Source organism: Phyllostomus discolor, chromosome 13, assembly GCF_004126475.2.
Source record: "Phyllostomus discolor isolate MPI-MPIP mPhyDis1 chromosome 13, mPhyDis1.pri.v3, whole genome shotgun sequence".
Taxonomy (NCBI): Eukaryota; Metazoa; Chordata; class Mammalia; order Chiroptera; family Phyllostomidae; genus Phyllostomus; species Phyllostomus discolor.
Window position 1 is genome coordinate 34,201,232 of NC_040915.2, and position 26,805 is coordinate 34,228,036.

Consider the following 26,805-nt stretch of genomic DNA (forward strand, 5'->3'; position numbering starts at 1 on the left):
CAGAGGTTTCCTAAGGCACGGAGAGGAAAGCGTTACCCATAGAAGAAATAGCTGTTCAGAGAATAAAGGTAGGAGACAGCTCTAGTTCAGTAAACCGAGGACTTCAAAATGTCTGGTTCTTTAGGGCTTCGTAAAAGGCAGTGGCAGTCCCATCTGGAGAGATAGGAGCAAAATCTCGAAGAGCTTAAGTTCGGGAAATCTTTTTTCCAGGCAGAAACTGACATGGATCTGTAAACACAATGAGCAGCTGGGGCGAAAGGTTGAACAACAGGATTGGTCAGAGAACCTCACCCAGCTAGCTTCTGCCTCACCACCCTGGGCGACTGAGGCGATTCTGCTGGATCTTGAGTCTTTTAGGAATACATTTTGAAACATCACCACTGTGGATGATGGGAAATGACTGAATAATTGATAACAGCAAAGGAATTGTTGAGTAAAATTTAAAGGTTGACTAAACTATTCAATATATTTTTAGTAAAAACCACTGGACAGGCATAAAGGAAAATGGATTTAGAAAAAGATCAGAACGGAGGCAGAAGAGACTAGTTTGGCCACGTGGCAGTCCAGCTCAGAAGTGCAGGAGCGAGCTGCGGTGGTGGCAGTGGGGTTGGAGGGCAGCGGTTGCATTTAAGATGCTGTTTAGAGAAGCCCTATTTTCAGGAGTTGTTGGCAAAATATGATGTGCTGGGGGAGGAGCTCTAGCGGAGGGGGTCCACTGGCTATATGTGGGTACACGGGGATGTTAAAAGAGGAGTGGGAGATACTTCTGTTTTAATGCGCACTTTTACTCAGGCACCTGTCAGGTGACCTTCCTGGGAGGAAAGGGACGTGCTTGTGTTTCTTTATGTAAGCAAAAATAAGTCTGTTCACTTAAGCTTTGTATTCATAAGGAAAATGTAAGACTAACAAAGCTCTATTCTAGTAGGCACCTTTTCCCTCATTATTGAAAAAATGTTTACAGTCATAGCGTTGACTTAATCAGTTTTCACTGATTAGCTGTCATAAGCTTTGTGTGTGGACCTAGAACAAAGGTGGCAAAATAATTCTATTTTGTCCCCCTGGGTCAGGTGTTGGTAGAAGGGAGCTAGTGTTTGTTGATTGGCTAGGTGCTTTACCTATGTTACATCCCTTAATAATACATAATTTAGCATAATAGTGACTATTGTAGTATCTGTAGTAAGATTGTCAGAATTCTAATCTCCAAATAAATGTTAGACCTGGGCAGTTTATGATTCTGGGAATAGTTTGTTGAGGGAATGTTTTCTAAAATCTACAAAGCAGGTATATTTAAAGAGGTCTAACTTGTATCCCTATTTCCTCCTCCTACCAGGAGCCCTTTACATTTTATGGTGTATTTTTTTCCCTCATAGTGCAAATATAAATAGGTAGGTAGGTAGATAGAATATTCTCTTTTAGAGGAAAGTGGAATAGTGAATGATATCCGAAAAACTGGATAGGAAATACCAAAAGCTGATCCCTCCACAAAATCAGCCAATAAATGGGCAAGGACTGTCAGAATCAACATTAGTTGATGCTGGAAACTGATCGAGGACTTACAGCAACCAAGTGAACCGTCGACAAGAAAAATCAGCCAAGTCGTGGCACTTCAAGAAGTCTCTGATAAATCTGACCACTAAATTCATGGAATGGATATTTCAGCAGCCACACACAACAAAGAAAAGAGACTTTACAAAATTAGTGCAGAAAAGTCATTTAAAAATCACAGCAACTGTAGAAACAGCAACAACAAACTCTGGGGAGAGAGGAGGAGTCTGATTTCTAGAGTTGGCACATTATTCAAAATGTCCAATATTCCACAAAAATTGCAAGGCCAGAAACAAGAAAGTATGATCCATATATAGGAAAAAGTAAATTAAACTGTCCCAGACATTGGACTTCCTAGACAAAAACTTTAAATCAACAATTTTAAATTTGCTTAAAGAGCTAGTGGACCAAGACCTAAAGGGAACCACGAGAACAATCCCAAATAGACTACCAGTAAAGAGACAGAAGTGATTAAAGGAACCAGATAGAAACTGTGGAGTTGAAGAGGACAGTAACAAGTAGGAAACTCACTGGGGAGGTTCAACATCAGATTTGAGCCGGTAGAAGAATCCGTGAACTTAGAAGACTTGGCCAGTGGAGATTATTTAGGCTGAAGAGCAGAAAGAGAAGAATGAATCCCTGGTGAACACAGCGCAATACAATACACAGATAATGCATTATACATAGAATTGTACACCTGGAACCTATATAATTTTATTAACCAATGTCACCCCAATAAATTCAATAAGAAAGAGAGAGAAGAATGAAGAAAAATGGAGAGCCTAAGAGACCTACGGGGCCACACCAAGCATAGAAATATATATATAAATCTAAAGCTGTTCTTTAAAAAGTTTATTAATTTCAAAAACAGAAACCATATGTACTTTCCATCACAAAAGGGGAGGGGCCCCATTTGTAGATTGAAAATCGAGAGGGAAAGGAGCAAAGGGAAAATGAGGGGCCTTATAAGACAAAAGGAGCTCAATAGCAGCGGACTCAGAACTCCTCTCCCAGTATGGCATCACTGACAACAGAGACTATTTCATGATTTATTAAAGACTGCACTTCACTAGGATGACAGAAGGGGGTGCCCTTTGACTAGGAACCGTGTAAACACACCCCAACATTTCTGTGACAAATAGGCAAAAACAGACCAAAGCTACCCAAAGCTTTTATTTGGAGGACACAGAAAACAAGACCACCTCATGAACTGAGGACTTGGCCGCCAGCCACCACTCAGCCCTCCCCTCCCCAAAGGAGAAGCAAAGTCTAACACGGCACTCTAAACTGGGGAAAATTGGTGTCAAACACTCAAAACTATTATGTTTATTTTAATAGAGAAAAAAGCCTCAAGGACTCAAGCAAAAAAAAAGTCAAGTAATTTACAGAGGCGAGAGAATTAATCTGACATCACACTTCTCCAGTACATTACTCAAGAGAAGGCATTAATGATGCAGATGTTTTAAAAAAAAAACTTTAAGGAAAGAAATCATAAATCAAGGATTTTATTCACATTAAAGTTATTCTTTAGGCATCAAGGTTATAGGAAAAACCTTTTCAAAATGCTAACATTCATGGATTTTTGTCCCCATGAACCTCCTTGAGTAATCTCCTAAGAGTAATCATCCCAACGAATGATGACCTGGAAAAATGTTGTGGATAATTGGAACCAGACTTCTCACTGTTGGAGAAAGAAACAAAACTAAATGCAGAAAATGAACACAGTGGTGTTGGATTTGATTTGAATCCATATGAACTCATGGATTTTGAGGGGTAGATTTTTAAAAATTGGATACACGTGTATATACACACATACATATATACATACACATACACGCACAGACATATGGACACTGACCCATTTACACACACACACACACGTATTTCCTAGCTCTATCTACTGATTCCTAGAAATGATAGCCTCTCAGTAGCGATGAACTCATCTAGCACACCCAGCACCCAGGTCTAGGTTTCGTTATGTTATTCTCCATTAAATGAACCATTTCTCTGAGACATGGCTACTTTGAGGACTAGGCTGGGGATGAATGAGATAAGCCCTGACCATCTTGTCCCCAAAAGTAAGAAAGTGCTCAAATGATGGGGGCATGTCAAATCCAGGACAATTTGAGCATCTAAATATATGATAGTGATAGATTATATTGAGTAAAATAGGAAGCCATGAACCCATAGTTTTGAGTAAATACATTAAAAAATTAATAAAGAAAGGGAAGCTTTTTCCTCATAGTAGACTCTCATTTAATAAGTCTAGAAAGAATAGAATCCAAAAATCTCTACTTGGTAATTAATAAGTGATTCAGGAAACAATCATTAATAGATGCTACAAATCTGGTGGGCTGAAAGTATGAGGAGTTATAGACTGCTGACGTCATCTCATAGTGTCTCTCCACAAATACATATTGATTGCAATGGCAAAACTAATAAACTTCATGTGGAGAGACCAGGAAGGAAGACATCACCCTAATCAATGGCCAAAGTTACCATCACAGTAGTAAGACAAATTGATAGTGTAAACATCCTGATAGAAAGTTGTGAGGAAACACTACCTTACTTGTGTAGTATTCCTACTATAAAATGCATAACCTGCATCATGACAAAACGCCCTGCAACCCTAACCGAGGGGCATGCTGTTCAGTAACTGGCCTGTGATCCTCACAAAGCGGAGACCGTGAGCGACAAGGACAGGCGGAGGAGCCGATCCTGATTACAGGAGCCTAGAGAGACACACGTATAGCCAGCGAATGCAGCTTGTGATGTGCACTTTTCTTTTGCAGTAGAACACACTAATAGGGCGACGGGGAAAATGTCAGTGAGGACTTGGATTAGCTGATGATATGGTATCGATGGTAGCTTCTCCCGTTTGATCATTGTTTTTAAGAAATGCCCTATGAAGTATTTAGGGGCAAAGGGCATCATGTCTGCACCTTAATCCTTCAGAAAAATATTAGGTAGGTAGGTAGGTAGATAGATACACACATATTAAAAGGGGCATGATTAAGCAAATGTGGTGAAATGTTAATATTTGGAGAATCTGAATAAACAGTTTACAGATATTTTTTTAACTCTTAAAACTTTTCTGTGCCCAGCTGGTGTAGCTCAGTGGGTTGAGCATGGGCTGTGAACCAAAGGGTCGCCAGTTTGATTCCCAGTCAGGGCACAGGCCTGGGTTGTGGGTCAGGTCCCCAGTCGGAGGCACACAAGAGGCAACCACACATTGGTGTTTCTCTCCCTCTCTCCTTCCCTTCCCTGTCTCTAAAAATAAATAAATAAGGCCTTAAAAATAAATAAATAAATGTTTTAAAACACTTTTCTTTAAGTCTAAAATTATGTTAAAATTAAATGTTTTAAAATGTCATTTTTGCAGATGATGGTGGTGGATGTAGAAATTCTAAAATGCTTTCTAGACAGACTATTAAAATTAAGGACTGAAATTACTAAGGAATACAGGGTCAATTTTTTTAAAAAATCAATTATGCCATGTAAAAACAAATAGAAATGAATTCTTTAATTACACTGTTTATAGCAGCATAAATTATATAAAATGCCTAGGGACCCAGTCAACAACCAGATGTATAAGACCTCTACACTGAAAACTATAAAACACTGTGGAGATAAGTTAAAGATCTAAATAAAGAGTGTAATGTACCATATAAAGGCATCGCTTCTCTCCAAATTGATCTAAAAATTCAACACGATCTTAATATAATTCTTTGCAAGTGTTGTTTTTCTGACACGTGGCAATTTGATTTTAAAATTTACATGCAAATGCAAAAGGCCAAGAATATCCAAGGAAGTCTTGAAGAAAAACAGAAGTGGAGGACTTACATTAAGAGATGTAGAGGCTTGTTGTAAGATGAATTAATTCCGTGCAATATAAATGCAAACACTCAGAAATATATCAGAGGAAGAGAACATAGAATCTATTAGCAGAGTCAAACGTGTGCTCATCTGATTGTGACCAAACAACAGCTACAAATTCAGGGGTGGAAGGGGGAATCTTTTTGAAAAATAGTGCTGGGTCAGTTTGTATAACACATGGGGGGAAAAATAAATCTTTATCCCTACCTCCACCTAACACAAATATCGATTCTAAATGTGTTGCAGATGTAAATGTAAGGCAAGATCATTTTCTGTTAGATCCCAGTCTTAAATCCAGAAAATCTGATCCCTAAACTAGTGTACTTTTTCATAATTGTCCATCCTATGACCCTTGAGAGATACCTTATACAGAAAAAGAGGACAAAGAAAGGGTAAAAGAAGCACAGGCAAAGAATAATTCAAAAGAGAATAAGAATAGTTAAATCTAAAACCTAAAAAAGTGATTTCTTCTAACAACATATGGCCCCTCGAAGCAATGTTTTTCCTATCTGGTTACAATGAGTTCTTTACCGTGAATAATTTGTTATTCACATTTCCTCTAGATTCGGGCTGTGAAACCTTCTTCTCTTCCCTTTTCTTCTTCTCCTCCTTCTCCTCCTCCTTCCCTCCTCCCTCCCTCTCTCCCTTCCTTCCTTCCTTTCTTCCTTCCTTCTTTCCTTCCTTCCTTCCTTCCTTCCTTCCTTCCTTCCTTCCTTCCTTCCTTCCTTCCTTCCTTCCTTCCTTCCTTCCCTTCCTCCCTCCCTCCCCCCCCCCCTTCTTCTCCTTTCTTCTCCTGCTTTTTCTGCTGTGTATACAAAGTAAAGAGAATAGAGTTGGGCTGAGCTGTTTTTTCTATGCACATTGTCCGCAGGGTTGGAAAACAGGATAAACTTAGGTTTGACCAGTGTGTCGGCTGCATGCCTGCCTCCATCGCCCTGTCACCCCTGGTCACTGGCTGGAAGCAGCCCATGGGAAGTGTGGCTTCGGTGTGACTGAGGAGGGTTTTCAGAGCACACCACTGGGGACCGTAGGTGATTACATTCTTCAATTCGATTTGAAAGGCACATGTGTATGGTCCTCACACCTCTTTTAGTTTTTTCTTCACGCAGTGGTCTCCTCCAGCTCCCACCCATTGATCTGCTGTCCTTTCCAGTAAAACTCTTTAAAAGAGTTGCTTATACCGATTGCTTGTGTTTCCTTGTGTCGTAGCCTCTCCTTAACTCACGCCAGCCAGGCTTCGTCTTGGCCCTCCACTGTCTCAGGAACTTTTCCTGTTCTTCCTTAGTCATAGACCATTTAGTTGGATGGACGGCCCAGAATAAAGACTGCATTTCCCAAATTTCCTTCCAGTTGGGTGTGGCCACAGGACCAGGTCTTGGACAAAGGAATGTGAGCGGAATGGGGAGTGCTTCTTCTCAGCCCTGCCCTCTCCTCCCTCTGTGACACCTCCTGCTGGCCAGAATGGGTGTGAGGTGGGGCAGCCATTGTGGGTCATGGACGGCCTATTTGTAAACCTGGGGGACAGTGGAATGGGAAAAAAGAGGGAGCTTGCATTCCTGGTAATTTCACAGAGCTGCAATGCCAACTGGGACTTTACGTGAAAAAGATATAGGAAATGGGCTTTTGCCTTATTTAAGCTGATTTTACTCTGGGTCTCTGGCTTTGGCTGTGTACTTATCTCTCTCTTTGCATCCGTACACTTTACAGGCAACTCACACTGATGCCGTTGTTGAAATACATCTTAAATTTGACTGTTCTGCCCTCACCACTTCGATCCAATCATCGTCTTTACCTGGATGCTAAAACAGCCTCACGCTGGTCTCATTGCCTTTATTCTCAACCTATAGAGTGTGTTTTCCAATGAGAATAATATTTTTAAAGTTTGTATCACCTCCTTCTTAAAATCCTCTACTGGCATTTGTTGATGCCTCCTACCCAAAGACCGCCAGCAACAAACCTAGGCAGAGCCTGCTGGGGAGCCCTAGGGCGACTCAGTGAAGGGGCACAAGAAAGGATTTTATGGCAGCTTTTGGGCTTGTGTGGCGATTCTGGGTAATGTTGAAGGAAGCAGAGTTAATTATATCATTAGACATATGAATAAATCCCATATAGGAAGAAGGATTTAAGGTTAGAATGAGGCCAAAGCTGAAACTGATTAAAAGAATAAAGCACCAGTCACCGCTGCGAGCCGAGATAGAAAGATGTTTGGTAAGTTTTGTAGTTTATATAATGTTCTGGGTTTTTTTTTTTTCTGTGTTTCTCCATGACTGCAGAGAGGTCTAGTTTTTATCTTCATCTGTCACGGCCACAAATTAGCCTTGTCTGATGTTTTCTGAGAAATTGGCGTTCAACAGGAAAATGCCACGGCCCTGCTCTGAGTGCTAGATCAGCTCCTGACTGTCCGGGGGCTGCCTGTCTCTTTATTTTTTCAAATCCTCACCGGAGGATATCTTTATTGATTTTAGTGAGAGAGGAAGGGGGAGAGAGAGAAGCATTCATTGATCAGAGAGAGAGAGAGACATATAGATGTGAGAGAGAAACATTGATTGGTTTCTTCCTGTATGTGCCCCGACTGGGGATTGAACCCCCACCCTAGGTATGTGTGCTGACCAGGGATTGAACCTACAGGCTTCTGGTATATGGGATGACGCTTTGATCAACTGAGCCACCTGGCCAGGACCCAAGACACTCTATATCATTTTGCTGGTTTATTTTCTTTATTAAACCTTATTGTGTAGTTGTTGATTTTCTGCCTTCCCTGATGGACTACAAACAAGATCCATGAGAGAAGGAACCTTGTTGGTGTTATTTGCCAAGGTATATCTTCAGTGCCCATCCCACCGCTTTTTACAGGAAGGGCTCTCAATTAGTGGGAAGTAAAGGAGCCCTCAGCCTCCAGGGATGGGTGGGAGCCGAGCAAGTCGAAGATTACAGCACACTGTGCAGACTACACTGGACTTCTCAGGGAAGAGACACACCCGGATTGCTGGAGGCTCACCACCAGAATGCAAGAAGCGTATGTGAGAAATCTGTTGTCTCCTGTTAGCCCTGGCCTCGCTCTGATCTCGATTTCTCTGGACTGAGATTGTTCAAGAAGCAACCTTGGCTCTAGCAATTCGCTTTTTCAGGGACAGGGACACCTACTACTGTTGGTGTTCCCGACTGGCTTGGTTTGCTATCGCCCAATCCAAAGCCCCCTACTGACCAAAACATGCTGGCCCACCTCATTTCTAGGGCACCGGGGGTCACAGCTCAAATGTCTACAGGGACTCGGCAGGCACCTTGGATGAATGAAGTGAACTGGGTTTGCCTTATTATGGCAACTTATGGAGAACTCTGGGCACAGACCTACATCTAGGACTATTCTTCACGCTGGTAAATATATGCCCCTCTCCTGTGTTTCCTGAAATACATGTACATCCTGCCTGTCTCCTGTTTTCCAGCTTTCGACAGAATAGGAGCTCAAGTAGTTTTTCATTTTTGTCTTTACCTAAAGAAAAACAATAGTTCCAGGATAAACGAGGACTGAGGCTTGGCCCCGGTTTTGGAGGGAGGGGAGGGGGTGCTGGGGGCTGTGGCGAACTGGCGTATATGCTCCCGCTAAAGAACGGCAGCTAGAGGGGCCTCCCTCCCGCTGACCCCTGTCTTGTGGGCAGATGTGGACCCTGCGTTGCCAGACCTTCCTATTTAACTTGAGAAAAAAACTAGAAATCTAGAAGTTTCGGTGAAATCCCTTGTTAATTATTGACATTTTAAAAACGCTAAACACCATGAGAATCTAATGTGCTTATTAAACAAATGGGTCCCCTTTCAGATTTGGCCTTTGGGACTGCTGACGCTGGACCTCTGCGGACTGCCCAGTCGTGTCCAGGTGAGGAATCCCTCAGTGCCGCTCAGGCACGGCTCAGACACCGGGTCGGTGTCACCGTACGCAGAGTGTGAGCCTTGGCAGCTCTGCCGAGAGCTTCTGGACAGGAGATGCAGCTGAAGAGTGGGAACAGCTGTGCATGAGCCTGGACTGCCGCGGCGATCCAGGAGGGATGTCGGGCTGCACAAGCGGCTGTGGGTGGGGGGGGGAGGTAGCACGGAGGTCTTCCCGGAGGAAGGGGACGTGTTCTTGTCGGGGGAAGGATGAGAGCACACAGCGGTGTGAGAACCTGTGGCACTTTGGGGAGCCTTGAAGCAGAACCGTGCAGCGAGACGCCCCCTCTGTACGGTGTCACGGTGTCACGTGGTGCACAGTCGCTGTGCGTGTCCGGTGCAGGGGGCGGGGCTGTAAGGAGGGGCGGGCGGAGCAGGCAGGAAATGACGCGTAGAGCACAGCCCGAACCCCGTGGTGAGGGGCCTGCACGGTGTTCTGGATCTCCTGCGGAGTGTCCCCAGTGTCCTGAAGGGCATGGAGGACGAGTAACTGAGGTGTGTGAACCCGGGCCTCGACATCTTCGTTTTGCCGCGTGGACAGGTCCCGCTGGCAGCCGTGTGGAGTGCTCATTAGCAGGAAGGGTTGAGGCTATCACCGTTTCGTGGAGTCGAGTGACCCCTATTGCGCAGCTTGTGATCCGCCCTGCTCTCCGGCGCCACTCCCACATCCACTTCCCGAGGTTTGACTGCGGCCTGGGGCGGACGTCTTTGAAGGCAGCGCCCGAGTCTTGGGTGTTGCTACTGCCTCCTGCGCGGCTGGGAATTAATTACTTCTGAGCACTCACGTCCTTCTTACGCAGTCCCGTTGGGTCCTGAGAGGCACCTAGGGTTTCCTCGGATAAGTGAAAGTTAGGTAAGTACACGTTTTAGCTCCAGACTGTTTGCATCGCTCGGAACAAGCTCATAGAAGCTGTTTGTCAGGACTCATGGGTAACACAAGAAGAGATGATGAAAATATGGAGTAATACTGTGAAGGCTGCAAGTCCCAAAGACTGCCACACGACAGACACCCGTGGAGGCTAGGCCAGAAGACCCTGGCATGGCCGGTACACTACTCCTAGCACCCTGGGTCCAGGTGCACTCTGGCTGGGAGTTGAGTAGACACGCAGGAAAGGGAGCCCACCCCATACACTGTAGGGGACAGACTTGGTGCCCAGGGAAGACTTCCCAAGGCAAGAATAGGAGGGGGAAGCTTCAGGGACTTGAGGCAGTGACATTTTAGCAACTGCTATGGAAATATTTTAATATTTAATAACCATTACAGCCATACAAGTGAACTGTAGCAGAATCTCAGACCTGAATCTATGGTTCTGTGAAAACCGGACCTTAAAACCACCCACTTCTGCTGTGCTTTAGGGAGAGAGATTTCTGCGATTTACCTAAACAGGGGTCTAGATGATTTTCTCTGACCTGCACTGGAGGCTTGGCATGCCACGGTTCTGGGGAATACCTTGCTTTCACAAAGGCAGGAAAATTTCCCGAGTTACCACAAACCTGCTTTGTTTATCTTTCCTAGCTTATTTTGGGAGTTTAAAAAAGACCGCAACTGCTTGGGCAAAGCGTCTAGAAAGTCATATGATGAAGAAATTGGAAGGAGGCAAGACTGGAGGCAGGGAGCTCAAGTCCAAGTTTCAGATGAGGAGGATTCTGAACGAGGTAAGGACATGGTGGGCGGGGCATATCCACGAGCTGTCTTTGAGATCATCATTCTGGGTGAAAGGGGTTTCAGATGAGTCACCTCTGACCCGAGTGAAGTGGAAGGCAATGGTACCACCCATATGCAGTCACAGCATTCGATGGCCATAATAAGGGGTCGTACTGCTCTGGCCTCCATTCACTTAATTGCAAAATGGGGACAATAATGTTACCTACCTAACAGGGCCACTTTGAGGATTAAATAACATAATGCACATACAGGGTTAAATCAGAGAGTGGCATGCAGTAAGTGCTCAATAAATGTTAGCAATTTTTTTTTTCCTTCAGGGAATTGAGGCGTTGAAAGGCTCAATAACTTGCTCTAAACTACACAGCAAGGTTAGTGATGGAGTGTGGATTCTAGCACTTCAATCAGAACACAGAGTCTGGTCACACCACCTGTTCCATAGGCTAGGTAGAGCCAGGAGGGGGACAGGCCTGGGCTGTGGCTGTGCAGATGAGCTTGGTTTTGGAAACAGAGACATGAGTGTGGGGTGGGGAGGGGAGTTCCGGGGCCCAGCTGGGCACATGGGTCTGGACCTAAGGAGAGGTCCCAGCCAGAGGAGTTTGTGTTGCCACTGGCTTCTCTCAGAGTTTATATGAAATTAGGGTCCTCGGTAGTTCACTACCTAATAACTAGGTATCTGATCCACGGTGTTTAATAAAATTGTGCAGCCAGGATCATTGTAAATTCTTTAAGCAGTCTTAGTCAGATTTTTATATTTGACCATCAATCCCTCTTGCCAAAATGTTTCATGATGCCATAGAATCATTAACTGAAATAAAAAACTTACATTTCAGAAATATAAAAGCCATATACTAATCAGTATGAAGTTTAAAGATTTCTATATTAAAAACCACTCTATTAAGAAGTTAATTAACCTTCAGTCAAAATAACTTTCTAAACTTCATCTCCCTTGACTATAAGCAATTTTTCAACTCTTTTAATGTGCAGTAATTTGTTTAACATTACTTTTTTAAAAAAAATCCTATTTTAGATTGTGTTACGAGCCAAATGAGGGAAAAATCTTCACTGCTTAAGGTTCAAGTTTATGTACCTTCTGGCATTACCTACCACCCACCCTTGGCCTCTCACCAAGTATTTTATTTACTACGCTGTTGATAGGAACCTGTCTGTGTGTGTGTCACAAACCTAAGATGGACCCTGGCTGGGTGGCTCAGTTGGTTGGAGCATCATCCCATACACCAAAATGTTGCAGGTTCAACCCCTGGTCAGGGGACATACCTAGGATGCAAGTTTGATCTCCAGCTGGGGTGCATATAGGAGACAACCTGTCAATGTCTCTCTCTCTCTCCCTCCCTCCCTCCCTCCCTCTCTCTCTATAAAATCAATAAACATATCCCCAGGTGAGGATAAAAAAAAAAAGAAAGAAAAGAAAAGAAAAGAAAAAGAAACCTAAGAGGGAAAACAAGCATCTCTTAGGTCACCATGGGTTTATGAAAGGAATCGAATTATGTCTAGTAAGGGATGACAAACTATGGTTCATCGACAGAATCTGACTCACCAGATGTTTTTGTATGAACCTCGAACTAAGAATAGTTCTTACGTGTTTAAATAGTTGACGAGAAACAAAAAGAAGAATATTTCATGACATGTGGAAATTATACGACATGCACATTTCATCATCCATAAGGGAATAAAGGTTTACTGGAATACAGCCATGCTCATTCATTCACGTATCATCTGTGGCTGCTTTCATGCCTCCGCGGCAGAGCTGACCACTGGCGGCGAAAACTTCATATGGCGCTCGCATTGTTTGCAGTGCTGGCCATCCACCTGGCAATCTCAGGGATGTGACTTGAACTCCACAGTGTTTCAAGTGCCCTGCTTGTCACCCTGCAGCCACATTTTGTTTTAATTGCCTGTGCAACAGCCATCACACCAAGATAAGACAAGAGGAGAACACACAGTGGGATCCAAGTGCCACACTTTTAAGGAAGGCACCGTGGAATGTGGATTTATTTTGTGGTCGATTAGATAGGAAAGCATCGTGTGTCTTCTGCCATGATACTACAGCTGTGCTAAAAGAATACAACCCAATAGAGTAAGCACACGTCACCACATTCCTGACTGCAAGAAAGTAATGGCCAGACAAATCAGTACATTTAAAACAGCATCTCATCACAGCACAGTGTTTTTATAAAAGTGAAAATAGGACTGCAACTGAAGGAAGTCTTCAAGTGGCTCATTTATTAAGTACACAAGGAAGGACAGTTATTGGTTAATTGATTAAATTATGTTTGATTGTAGCAGCAGGTAAAATGTGTCCAGAGAAGTAGTTTAAGACTTTTGGCCTTTGGGTGACAGTGGTTGCTTGAAGAGTTGAAGACCCTGGCAGTGACATCAATAATCAGTTTAACAACAAGGTAAGTGATTTCTGGTGGTTTTCCTTGGCTTTTGATGAGCTGCCACATGTTACGAGTACAGCTCAGTTGTCCATTTGACAGGTCAATGCCAACTTTGAGGTGAATGAAGAATTAGCTTAAGAATTGTTCATGTGAAAAAAAATATGGGCAAAAATATGTTTAAAGAAAATGAGGAAACACTAATTCAGTACAACCTGAAGTAGAATCTGCTAAGATGGGTGACGATTGTTGGTAGTAAATGTATGTGTGGACCAGAAAAAGGCCTTTGGCCACATTTAGAAAGCTTGTGAAAATGTAAAGCATTTGAAGGCTGCACTAACTTGTACTATTTATTCATCAGAAGGTACTTTGTGGGAAATATTGGAGTCTATTATGTTATTGAACCAGTTGTTTCAAAGGTGAATTGCGTTAGCTCTTGTGGACTTCGCCATTGTCTATTCTGTCACTTTTGTCAAAAACGGTAGCCGAATATTCTGAGTTACCGCACCAACCCCAGAGCAGCTGTCTTCACAGTAATGAGTCACCTGTGGCTTTCTGAGCTCAGAGTTCAAGACTGAAATTTTTCTTAACAAGGTTAGCCCTCAGCCACTATGATTGCACACTGGATAACTTTGGAAATTAGCTTTTGCTGAATATTTCATAATGTTTCTTAATGGAGCCAATCAACATTGCACAGCAAAATGATAGCTTAGTATAGAATACCATGGTAAAGTTATTTTGATGATAATGTTTAAACCAGTGATATTGAGCTGCTTTGAAAACTTCCTGTGTTGTCAAAAATTAAAACAAAGTGTGAGATCTCCATTTCTACACACATTTTCAGTGAACACATTTTCCAGGCTCAAACTACAGTTTCAGCTGTGTTTTTCAGACTTCAGTACAAGTGCAAATGAAATTTTTAAATTCCCAAATCCATTTAACTGTGCAGTGGAGGAGTTTCCATCTTGCTTTCAACTGGAAATGATTAATCTGGAACATAATAACACGCTAAAAGGCAAACATCAAGAGGAGATTTAATAGAATGCTATAAATGCCTTCTGAGCAATGAAAATGCTTAATAAAATTTTATGCTCACAGATTGATATTAGTCTTTGGCAGTACTTTCTTTTGAGAATTTTAGCCAAGTGTTCAAGTTAGCCAGCTACCAAGTTTAGAGGGTGCACGATCAGTGGGAGACTATTCTCACTTCTGATGCCCGCTGCAAATTTGGGGGAGTCCCCAAACCACCTTCAGGGTCAACAATTCCCTAGAAGGACTTGCGGAACTCACTGACAGCTGTTCGACTCAGTTACCATTTGTTACTGAGAAAGGACACAGAGTTAAGTGACCTAAGGGAAGAGCTCGGAGTAGAGTCCAGGGAAGTGCCAAACAATTCTGTCGTTCTCTCAACACGGAGTCAGGGCGTGTCACTTTCCTGGCATCGATGTGTGACAATACGGATGGAGTAGTGCCAATCAGGAAAGCTCACCCAAACCTTGGGGTCAAAAGTTTTTATTGGGTATCTGTCACAGAGGTGTGATTGATTGATTGACTGATTGCCCACGTGATTGATCTCGACCTCCAGATCAGATGACATTGTGGGGCCTAGTGCTCACGTCTGTCTGTGTACATCACACCACCAGTCTTTCTGGCATGGCCAGCCCTACCCTAAACCGTATTTGTAGATGGTCCAGTGTGGCCCAAGTTTCCCAGGCTTACCATAACATTACAAGGGCCTAGAGATGTGTGATAAAGTTGCAGATCACCATTAACACATGAACAGTTGCAGTCTATTTTGATGAAAAAGAACACTAACTTTTAAACTCCAGTGAAATGAAATGTGATCTCGAAAATATTTTCTTTATTCCTCGACCAGTAGCACAAAAGAATATGCTCAATTATTAATATCCAATTTTGAATTTTATCAGTAAAAATTGTGGAAACTTGATTTCTCTTCTCTTATATAAGTACCTAAATAATAGTCTTGATTATGCCTTTTGGCTTCCAAAGGCTGCATTATCTACGATCTGATTTTTTATGGAAAAAATTCTCCAACCTTTCATGTATAGTCCAATTTGTAATGCTGCTGTGGTGGTTAGTTTTATGAGTTGCTCAGTGCGACTACAGACCCTAGTTAATTATTTAATCAAATGCCAATCTAGGTGTGGCTTTGGCAGTTATTTTGCAGATATAATTAACATCTATTGTCAGCTGAATTTAAGTGAAGGAGATTATCCTCAATAATCTAAGTAGACCTGATCCAATCGGTTGGAAAGCCTCAACTGAGTTTCCCTTCAAAAAGGAGAAATTCCAGCTGTGGACCGCAGCTTCCGCCTCTGCCTGAGAATTTCCAGACTGCTTCCTACTGGCCAGCTCTACAGACGTTGGACTTGCTTAGCCAACCCTCATATATATTTTTGTTTTTCTGGGGGAGTCCTGACTGATTCAACTGCTCACTCTAAATGATACTCCCCAATCTGTGCTGCTAAAAAAACTGAAAAGGAAATAACTTTAGAAAAATGAAATTAGTATTTTGCCATAGTTGCCTGTCAAGCTGCAATATTGCTTAATTTATCTTACTGACTCTCTAGTATAAGGCACAGAAGGGGTAGTGCGAGTTATGAATGAAGAAAGAAAACTCAGGAAGACTTTTAATTTAGTCTTATCACTGCAGATCAAGGAGACGTTTTTTCTGTTTCTTGATAGAATCTGCTCGCAGAGCAAAAACAAGGGTTTTTTTTACCCCCAAGACATGTCTCCATTAGCCTAACTCTAGGACTCTTTCCTGGGGCTCCCGTCACGGGCACCCTCGGCCTGTTGGCATTGCTGGTAAACCCCGCACGTGTGTGTTTTCAGAGAAGAGGTTCTTCAGTTTTCATCAGATGTTCAAATGCATCTGCGGCACCAAAAGGATAAAAACCACAAGTGACTTCCCCTCCAGCAATCTATTTAACTCTTGTGTGTCACCGACTGCATACATTCTTTCTCTAACCCTCATGGCAGCACTTATGTGTTCCCTGCTGCATGCATTGTCTTCTCTAACCTTCACAAGGATCTCACGAAGTAGGTACTAATATCCCATCTGACAGATGAGAAAACGGAAGCTTACGAAAATGAAGGCATTTATGCCCTAGTTGCACAGTGATGAGGCGCGTGGATGTGAGCCCACATCTGAGGCCAAAGCTCGTTCTGCTGGGGCTGGGAGGGAGTTCTGGTCAATCAGTAGGCCCAGTTATCTGGGCACTTCCTCCCCTTGCGGTGGTGGCCTCCGTGGCCCCAAGTACCTGCTTGGCCTCTGCCCACTCACCTGGGGAGGAGACAAGCTTGGGGTAGCCCTAGTTTTTGGGGGGGCTTTCTGGCCTTTTAGCCACTAGCCTCCTAATATGCCCTTGCTCCTTGCTCACCATGAGGGAGGAGGAGCTGGGCTCCCCAGGGAGGAGAGGAGGGCGGGCCTGAGAGAGAGTTTGAAAAGAGGAAGGAAGTGGGGCCCGGCAGGCGCCTTGCCACCCCCTGGCTGCTTCCCCGCAGGACGACTCCAGGGGCCCACAGACCCCCAGCCCAGCATGGCTCCCTGGCGCAAAACTGATAAGGAGCGGCATGGCGTGGGTAGGTGTGGGCGTGGGATCCGCAGCTGGGAAGAGGGCAGGTGGCCAGAGAAGCGCGCGCAGAAAGATGCTTCGGGAGCCAGCAGCTAGCAGCTTGGGCGCTGGCAGCGCGCGCTGATTCGAGGTCCGAGGGGACTCAGTGGCTCCCTCAGCCTGCTGCGCGCCAGCTGGGCGGGGAAGAGGAGGCAGTGGAAGAGAAAGGTGGGCACCCCGCCCAGCAGGCTGCGCTCAGCCCGCACCCTCTCCCTCCCTGCCGCAGGCGCCCTCTCTCGAAAAACGCTTGTGCTTTCCCCAGATGGGGCCCAGCCCAGCGCTTGGCAGCTGGGCTGTCTGTGCCAGACTCTGCTGTCCAAGGAGTGGACTCCGGCTCCCTGTCTGCAGACTTGGCCTTCTAGAGTGAGCACCGCTCTCTTCCCTGGGCTGCCCTTGCCTGGCCCAGCGTGCTCCCCTCCACCTCTGTCCAGAGCGGCACCCATCTGCCTGCGCCCCTTGCCTGTTCTTCCTGGGTCAGGTGACCTGTGATGTGGCTGAGCGTTAGCCCAGAGGGCTGTGGAGGCCTGGGGCCTGGGGCTAGAGGGCAGGGGTCCTTCACTCAGCCCTAGAGAGCCTGGGGGGAGAGAGGCTCCCAGCAGGTTAACTAGGGATATCCAAGAAGCCAGCCCTATCGGCTTCAGCCATCTAAGGTCCCAGAGGCCTTTGCCTCAGCTCATGCGGAAGTGGCGGCTGGGGGAAGGGAGGCTTCAGGTACCCGGACTCCTCCTAAGTGGCATCTGTGGTGCAATCCCCATAGACTCAGTGTGGTTTTCAAACTTAGGTGTAAATTTAAAAACCTCTCTGAGGCTTGCTACTAGGGCAGATACCAGACGCTGGCCCCAGAGAGGAGGGTGGAGCAGGTCGGAGGAGTGTGGAGAGTGACCAAGGGCAGGGGGCCCCCCGAGGCCACCATCGGAGAAACGCTGCCTTGGAGAACTCAACATTTATCCCTTCACGTACTGTACTCTGGGCACTGTCTTAAGATACATAGTCCCCATCCAGAGAACAAACAATAATCCAGACCCTCCAGGGGGCTCACTTCCTCCATCTATGAAATAGAAAGTTTGAACTAGACTCCACGAAGAACTCTTGGAACTTCAAAGATTCTCTCACTCTGGCCTTTCCAGCTGGGGGTATTGGGTTGAAACTCTGCTCAGGGGAAGATGGCCACTATTCCATGTCACAGGCCGTTGTAGGTAGAGGGATCGATGTGGCCCAGGACATGACAGTGGGACACAGGGGGTGTGTGTCCAGGAAAGAAAAGGGGTTGCTCCTTCCGCCTTCGGGGGAGGGTGCATTGAAGGGAATGATTATGCCCCAGCCAAGTCAGAGTTACATTTCAGAAGGCTATGAATGCCAGGCCAAGAAGCTGAGACTTTTTCCACTTAGGCAATGTGGAGCCATAGAGGGCTTGTGAGGAGGGGAGGGACGTGAGCAGATTTATGCTGAACCAGTGCGGAGGGCGGCTGGATGGACAGAAGAGCAAAGGTGCCTGGGTGGCAGACAAGGGACAGTATGGGTGGGTGGTCCAGGGTAGCCAGGGCAGTTAATGGGGGAGATTGAGTGTGGGGGAGGAGCCCCACCCTCTCTCCCAAGGGCTGCAACATGTTCATGCTCTTGGGCCCTGCGCTGTGCAGTGAAGATCATGGGCTCTGGTGCCAGGCTGCCCGTTCTTGGACTCCAGTCTCCAACACTTCCCAGCCCTGTGGCCTCAACAGGTTGCTTACTCTTTCCAGGCCTCAGTGTCCTTGTCTGTGTAATGGGGATAATAACAGCACCTGCTTGCCAGGGTTGCAGGGGGGAACTAAAGGAGTTAATTCACATAACGTTCCCAGAATGCCAATTGCATAAAGTGATCCTCACTAAATGATACGAATCGTTGTTTTTAGATGCTGTCCTCTGCATGGAGGCCCAGTGGAGGACGTGACATTGCAGGATGGGATGTGGTGACAGGGTGGAGTAGGTTCTCACCCCCCGCAGCAGCGGCAGTCTCACCTACATGCTTGGGGTCTGGGCACGCTGTTAGGCTCCAGACCTGGAGGCTTCTTGAGCTGATGGCAGAGACATTTTTCATGCCAGCGTATGAAGATTCTGTTGTATGGGGGTCAGAAGGTCCGTGACCCTCTAGGGAGCCAGAGCGTACTTGCTCGTTGCCAGCTCATCAAAGGGATCTCTTTTTCTGTGGCCGTAAGTGTCAGAGCTAAGGACAGCCAGCCTCGCCTCTCGTCTGCAGGCTCTGGGTGGATGGCAGGAAAAGGCGAGGCTTAGGTTGCGATGGGAGGGGAGACCGGAGTCATCCTGCAGAAAGGACAGCACCCAGAGAGAAACCAGTTAGGGTTTCGGTTCTGATACTGTCACGGTTTACAGACAGATTTGGGTTCTAATTTTCTCATCATAAGTCTAGGTATTACTGCTTTTCTGTTTCAAGGTGTTCTTTCATGAAGAGCATTTGAGATCACGAATATGAAGGCTTAGAGGAAGACAAAGAGGTAGAGCCACGGAAAGGTTAGGGGGTCCTAGGAATATCTCCGGAGTCCCAGCCAGGCCCAGCACAAAGGGAGCCTGAGCTTTGTGTCCCATTTGGTTTCCTCTGCAGCGCGGGTGCAGTTTAGCCTTTGCTTCCTCTGGCCTTGGTGGTGTGGGCTGCTGGAGTCTGTCTGTCTGGGTGGCGGGCTCTGCAGGAGGCCGCTTCATCACCAGAACTGCTTGGCTTCTTGCTCCCCTTGCCACTCGATGGGCAGCAGGGTGACCCTCCTGTGGACCCCTGGCAGGTTGTTTTTCCTTTCTTGTTGGAGCCTTAACACGTGATCCATTAGACTTCCAGAGAGGACCCTTGGGTAGCGGTGTGGTAGGAGCTTCCACGGACAAGGCACTGTGGCTGTGAGTAGGAAAAGGCCCTTGAAGAGAACTGTGTGCAGCTAGAAGCTCGGGCTGTGACGTCAGAACTGGGTTGAAATCGGGTCCTGTTTTCTCATCTGTGACATGGAGGTCCTAAGGATAATATGAGTCTCAGGAGATTGTTGTGAAAAGCGACTGCGTGAAAAGCACTTGGAAAGCTGGCTGTCTTTATGAAAGTCAGTGACCGAGGTCGAGGGGCTGACCCAATATTTGCAGAGCCCAGAGAGACACAGGGTAATGCGCCCTAATGCCAGGCCTGCGAGAGCCGTGCCTTACAAAATGTAGCACTCCATGGTTCACAGGACCCGTCTTGTAAGGGGGCTTCAGTACATCTCTGTGAGACAGTGGATTATGATTTTCATCTTACAGATGAAGAAACTGAGGCTCCGTGTTCACCGAACTTGAAAGTACTTGGGCTGGGTCTTAGATTCCGTTGACTTCAGACCCCAGGCTCTTGGCACCGCATTAGGAGGGGACCTGGGCAGAGGAACCTTACAGACAAAGGCAGGAGGTTGAAATGCGTATGGCATTGGGGTTAAACAATATATAGTTTGCTTCCGTTTTAGAGGATGTTTGTAGTGAAAGAGAGCATTGAAGATGTAGATTATGGCCAGACTGTGAAGGGCTTCAAGTGAGCAGCTTACAAATTTGGACTTCATTCTGTGAGCAGAGAGATTTTTGAGCAGGCTGTTGTCTGTGAGAAGTCAGTATAATTAATTGGGGGAAGGACCGGGATAAAGGAGAAGAACAGAAGCGAAGGACAATTTACCTTTCTACTGCTTGCGTGCAAAGTTAATCTTGTGGGAGCCCACTTACTGTGTTTTGCCCTGTACAATGCACTCCTGTGTATAATGCGCATCCACATTTTTGGCCCAAACTTCCAGGAACAAAAATCTCTCATTTTAACTTTTTTAACTCAATTTTTTATTTATATATAAAACCGATTATCATATTCCAGGGTATTATTTTGCATACAGGTATCATTACTGCTTTCTGTAGTTACACTTTTTTTTAAAGATTTTATTTCTTTATTTTTAGAGAGGGAAGGGAGGGAGAAAGAGAGAGAGAGAGAAACATCAATGTGCAGTTGCTGGGGGCCATGGCCTGCAACCCAGGCATGTGCCGTGACTGGGAATCGAACCTGCGATGCTTTGGTTAGCACCCCGAGCTCAATCCACTGAGCTACGCCAGCCAGGGCTGTAGTTACACTTTTAATGCCTATGCATAAATAAAAGAATTAAAAGCATTCTTATAGATATGGAATTAGTACTACCCATGTATAATGCACATCCTCATTTTTCCCTCAAAAATTTGGGCAAAAAAGTGCGCACTATACACAGCAAAATACGGTATATATTTAACATTTCCTTTTGGCCTTTGCTGTCTTAATCCCCTCTGCCTGAGACTCTCGTCAGTGATGAGAGCTTTCTCTTTGGAGGAAAGAAAGGAGGGACGGAAAGGAGGAGACAGAAAGAATACGTAACAGTATCAGTTGGAATAAAGTGTGACTATGGGTGACAGGAAACCTCCAAAACTGTAGCTTTAACCAAGCTAGAAGTTTATTTCTCCCTCACAGAAAGCCTAGAAATAAACGGTTGGTGAAGAGGTGGTAGAGAGCCTCCTCCTGTCTCCTACACTGCTTCCTTGGCATCAGGCTTTTGCCTCCTGAAGCAAACTGGCTGCTTAAGGTTCAGCCGCCAGGTTCACCTTCCAGACAATAGGAAGAATGAAGGTAACGAAGGCCATGCCCCACTTGACACTTTCTCTTATATCCTATTGGCCCAAACCTAATCATGTGACTATACCTAGCTGCAAGGGAAGCTAGAACACGTAGTTTGTAATGGAAGCTAAAAATTAGGAGTGCCATTCCTAAGGAAGAAAGATAAGAAGGATATTGGAGATGATATATTAGTTTGCTAAGGCTGCCATGGTAAAAATATCTAGACTGGGTGTTTTAAACAACAGAAAGTTGTTTTCTCACAGTTCTGGAGCCTGGAAATCTAAGACCAAGGTGCCCATAGTGCCCAGGTGTCTCTCCTGAAGCCTCCTTGGCTTGCAGACAGCTGCCTTCTCATTACTTGATCCTCATACGGTCATCCCTCTGTGCATGCTGCCCCCCGGGTGTCTCTTCCTCTTCTTAGAAGGATACCAGTCATATTGGATCAGGCCCCCAGCCTAACAGACTCATTTTAACTTAGTCATATCCTTAAAGACCTGCTCTCTAAATATGGTTACATCCTGAGGTTGGGACTTCAACATATTAATTTATGGCAGTAGTGGGGACAAGAATTGAGTTTATACCAGATAACCTGTGGTCTGTGGCATGAAATTGAGGGGCTGTGAAAGAAGACTTCAAGGCAGGGATAGTGGGTGAGTGCAGGTAAAATATTTGTTTGTTCTGAAGCCGGGCCTGCCAGGTAGATTTGTATGGGGGCTTCAGTTCTGCTTAGAAACCTCTTCTCTATGCAGGTTGCCTCTAGTTATGGTTGGGTACCAGTGTTGGGGAGTATCGGTTGATTCCTTCAGAGGCCCATGAGGGAGAATCTGATCTAGGCCTCTCCCCTAGCTTCTAGTAGATTGCAGGAAATCTTTGGTGTTCTGGAAATCTTTGTAGAGGTATCACCCTGATCTCTGCCTCCATCTTCACATGGAATCCTCTCTATGTTGGTGTCTCTCTCCAAAATTATCCTTTTAGTAAGGACACCAGTCATATTGGATTGCGGCTCACCCTAATGACCTCTTTTAACTTTACTACTTCTGTAAAGACCTGATCAAAGAAGGCCACATTTTGAGATTCTGGGATTAAGACTCTAACACATCCTTTGTTTGGAGGGAGGGGCACAATTCAAATGATAACAAGCTCTGCAAAAGTGGAGAAGGGGTCTTTTCCACATTTTGATTGGGGAATGTGGATGAATCTGAGACCATCCCCTGGTCCAGGGATGCAGGCGATATGGTTGCAGCCCAGGACCCTGGACAGAGCTAGTCCATGCCGAGCTGGACAGATACAGGGTGGACAGTGGGCGCTGGAGTCCCTTGCAGCACAGGTTCTTATTACAAGGAACTAAATGCACTCAAACTAGTTTGATAAAAAGTTGTGTGGTGCATATGTGCACGTGGCAGGGGGGAGTGATGTATTTTAAGGGTCAGGGAAAATCAAACAGAAATCTAGGAATCCAAGGCAGCAGGTTCCTGGAAGGGCCTGAACTGAGGAGTCCTGCAAACCTCTGCCTTTCTTTCCATGGCTTTCCATGTTCTCTAAACACATCCGCTGCCTTCCCCTTCCTCTCCCGGCCAACTCCTAATTCCTGTGCTCCTTTCTAATTTTGATATTCATCCGATGGCCCCATGATGGGGGCCCCAGTGTGCCACCTGCCCTAATCTGCGCTATTTTGCAGTTCAGGTATCTACTGAATCTTCTCTCTGTGCTGATTTGTCAAAGTCCTGAGAGAGAGTATGTGGCTGACTCACTTTTTTAAGGAAAGGCCACTCAAGGTGGAGATCATTACCCGCCTAAGAATAGGCCCCAGTCTGACCAGGGTGCTGCCCCCTGCCTGGACCAATACACTGTGGCTCTGGGGTGGGGTCATGAGGCTTGTTACTCACTGAGCCTGAGCCACGGTGGGGGCAGATTGTTTGAGTAGGAGGCGTGGGTGGAACAGACAACCCAAATACATCACAGCAAGACTCTGCTACGGAGAGACCAGGTGTTGTCAAAGGCAGCACTTAAGGAGGAGGGATAAAAAGCATCGTTTACTCACTAACTTGTTCATCCATTCACTCATTCTTTCTTCATTTATTTCTTAAATATTTGCTTGGTGTTTCCTATGTGCTAGGCACTACGCTAGACACTGAGGTTACTAGAATTAGGCCAATATGGTTCCTACCCTTTGGAGCTTATAGTCTGTGGGGAAGACAAAAAAGAACTACATGGAGAATCCGATAATCATACAATCACCAGTAGTGATATGTATGATTGTAATAAAGGAACATTGTTCATGAATGAAAATACTGGAGGGGGAGGTCTTAAATAGATAGCCCGAGAAGGCCTCTCAGAAGCAACAGGGAAAAGAGTCCCAAAGGAGAAGCCTGGACAGATCTTAGCACATGTGTCTTTGCTGTGGTGGCCAACTGTATCTTCGGACCGGTCCCCATAAATTAGTCAGGTGCAACAAAAACGCACGGGCTGGAAATCTAATTCCTTCCTCCTATCAGTTCTCAGGTGCCTGGGCCTCCTCCTTCCCAATGCCTTAGCAGCTTGGGATTGTTTGAGGAGTGCCCGCTGGGCTGGCTGCTGGAGTCCACGTTGGAGATTATCCTAATCCTTGGGCTCACGGGGGTCTCATTAGTTGGGGGCATCTTGCACCCAACCATAATGTTTCTGTTTGACTGGATCTCGACAGGCTGTGTTTGCTAAACTCTCTTCCCCCTGAGATCAGCATCCTTATGTTGCTGCTGTATTTTGCGACAGGCAGTGTAGCTACCGTAATATTCTGCTGATTTCTGGACCTTTGGACCTCTTTCTGGTTTCTCGTGCTTTTTTTTTTTTAAGGCTTACAGGCTGTTAATTTAATACTTAATTACACATGAGTGCCACAGTCTGTGTTTCGCAGCAAATGTTCTGCAAACGGGGAATGATAATGTTTATCGCCTCCCAACTCCAGAGGGACATGGGTAGAGACACCACAAATGTTCCTTTTAATAGGAGCTTTCTCCTTTCTTCCCAATTCCTTTAATTGGTGCACGTTGAAAAGCAGTCAGCTGAGTCTGCGAGCTTCTTAAGTCTTACTCAGTTTTTTGTTCTCCTTGGAGAAAGTCATCCCTTGCCCTTCTGACCCCACTAGGACGCTGTCAGCGTCTGCATTGTTTAAAGCCTCAGTCACGGAAGCTGGGGATGAGGGGAGTATGACTAACAGTGTGGCCACTTCCCCAGACCCCTCTCCAGGCATCGCTCCAGGGCACTAAGTATTCTGCTGACGACACATGACCCCCTGAGTGCGAGTCTAAACTACGTGGAACTTTGACTTGAGTACGTGTCCCAGGATGCCGTGCAGGGTCTGAGCAGAGGCGATGCTGAGCAGGCCTTTGTTGGGCTGGGTTCAGTGGGGGCAATGCCAGGCCTCGTGATTGGCGTGCTGGGCTAAGGAAGAGGAGCATACCTGGTACCAGCTGAACCCTGGAGGGTTGCCTAGAAAGTGGGATTTTGCCGCTTACCTCATTGGTGGAGGCAGCAAGGGAGTTTTTTCAGGAAAAAGCATTCAGATAGAATAAAAAGTCGATGCCAAGGTCCTGAGCAGGGAGCCCCTCTGACGTGTGGAAGGCCGGTGTGGCCGGAGGAGAGCGAGCAAGGGGCACGGTAGTACGACGCGGCTCTCCAAGGGGAGGGTGGGCCGAGCAGTGCCTGGGTCATGCAGGAATGACTTTGGTTTTTACTCTGAATGGAACGAGTGGAACATTTTAGGGTTTGGTGGAATTGTACAATGTTCTTTTTTTGTTTTAAAAGAATCATCCTAGCAGTTTTATGGTGCGTGAGTAGAGGGGAATTAAATGTGGAAGCAGGGAGCCCTGACTGGTGTGGCGCAGTTGGTTGGGCGTCACGTCCCGCAAAGCAAAAAGCCTCTGGTTTGATTCTCAGTCAGGGCACCTGCCTGGGTTGCAGGTTTGGTCCCGGTCAGGGTGTTTGAGACAACCGATCCATGTTTCTCTCTCACATTGAAGTTTCCCTCTTTCTAAAAATAAATAAATAAAATCTTAAACAAAATAAATGTGGAAGCAGCGAGGCCAGTAGGGCAGCTGCTGCAGTAACCAGGCACGAGTTGGTGGCGGGCCACACCTGGGGTCAGGCGGCCGTGGAGGAGGTCAGATGTGCCGAGAATCTGGACGCATGTGCTGTATGTAGGTGGAGCAGACGGGGTTTTCCTCCTGGATCGGATGTGGGTGTGAAGGAAAGAGAGGAGTCAGGGGTGGAGCTAGGAGCTGCCAAGAATAAGAGAGCCATTTGTATAGTCTATTTGGATCAGTTAAGTTCAGTAAGCCTGGGTTACGTGATGGTCCAGAGCTGGGTATTGGGGCCCCGAGTTGAAAACGGCACAGCTGTGCCCTCAGGAAGCAGCAGTCCAGTAGGAATTTCCTTCTTTCTGCCTGAGGCAGCAAAGAACACCACCATTATTCATACTAATACCCTCATTTCATAGGTCGGGGGTGGGTGCTCCTCTTGCTTCGTGTTCCTATGGCTCCTGCCATCACCCCCGTCATATTCCACTGCAGCCCTGCATGGAATTATCTGACTTCTCCATAGAATGGAAACTCCATGGCAGCAATACCATGTTTCTTGCTCTTTTCCAGCACAGGATGCCTTGCACAAAGCAGGTGCTCATTTAGTAGCTGTTGATTGGATGATGGATGGATGGATGGATGGGTGGGTGGGTGGATGGACAGATACATGAGTAGATAGATGAGTGGGCAGTGGGTGGTGGGATGGAGAGGAGCAGAGATTGGAGGTTTTTCACCTTCTGGTGCCTCATGAGGTTCAGGTGCACAGAGTTGTCCCATCTTGCCTTCGTATCCTCCCCGCTACCTCTTTCCCTGTCTGGAGGAGGTCCCGTGAGAGCAGCACAGCCACATGTGAGGTGTTCTTGAGTTCTTCTGCAAACACCTGGCCTCCTGTATGTAGTTGGCCACTGCATCAAGCCCCGGAGTTCTCAGTCCGGGACTCTATTCAGATGGTTCTGCTCTTCCTCACTGGGTGTGCGCACTCCTCAAGCTAATTTCCTCTCCCCCCTCCCTCCCCTCCCTGCCTTCCCTCCCTGCCCAGGTTCTCAAGGCTCTCACTCTAGCTCTTCCCCTTGCACTCCCTCTCCCCGCC

The 26,805-nt window shown here is 46.0% G+C and overlaps 1 protein-coding gene across 1 annotated transcript in view; it reads left to right on the plus strand.

Annotated features, from left to right (window-relative positions):
• Window positions 1–16,873: 16,873 nt before the first annotated feature.
• DOCK2 (dedicator of cytokinesis 2) overlaps window positions 16,874–26,805 on the plus strand; it is a 362,016-nt gene continuing 352,084 nt past the window's right edge. The window contains exon 1 of the mRNA XM_036013875.1: window positions 16,874–17,010. Coding sequence (XP_035869768.1) covers window positions 16,968–17,010 — 43 coding nt within the window. The 5' untranslated portion in view covers window positions 16,874–16,967. The remainder of the gene's footprint in view (window positions 17,011–26,805) is intronic.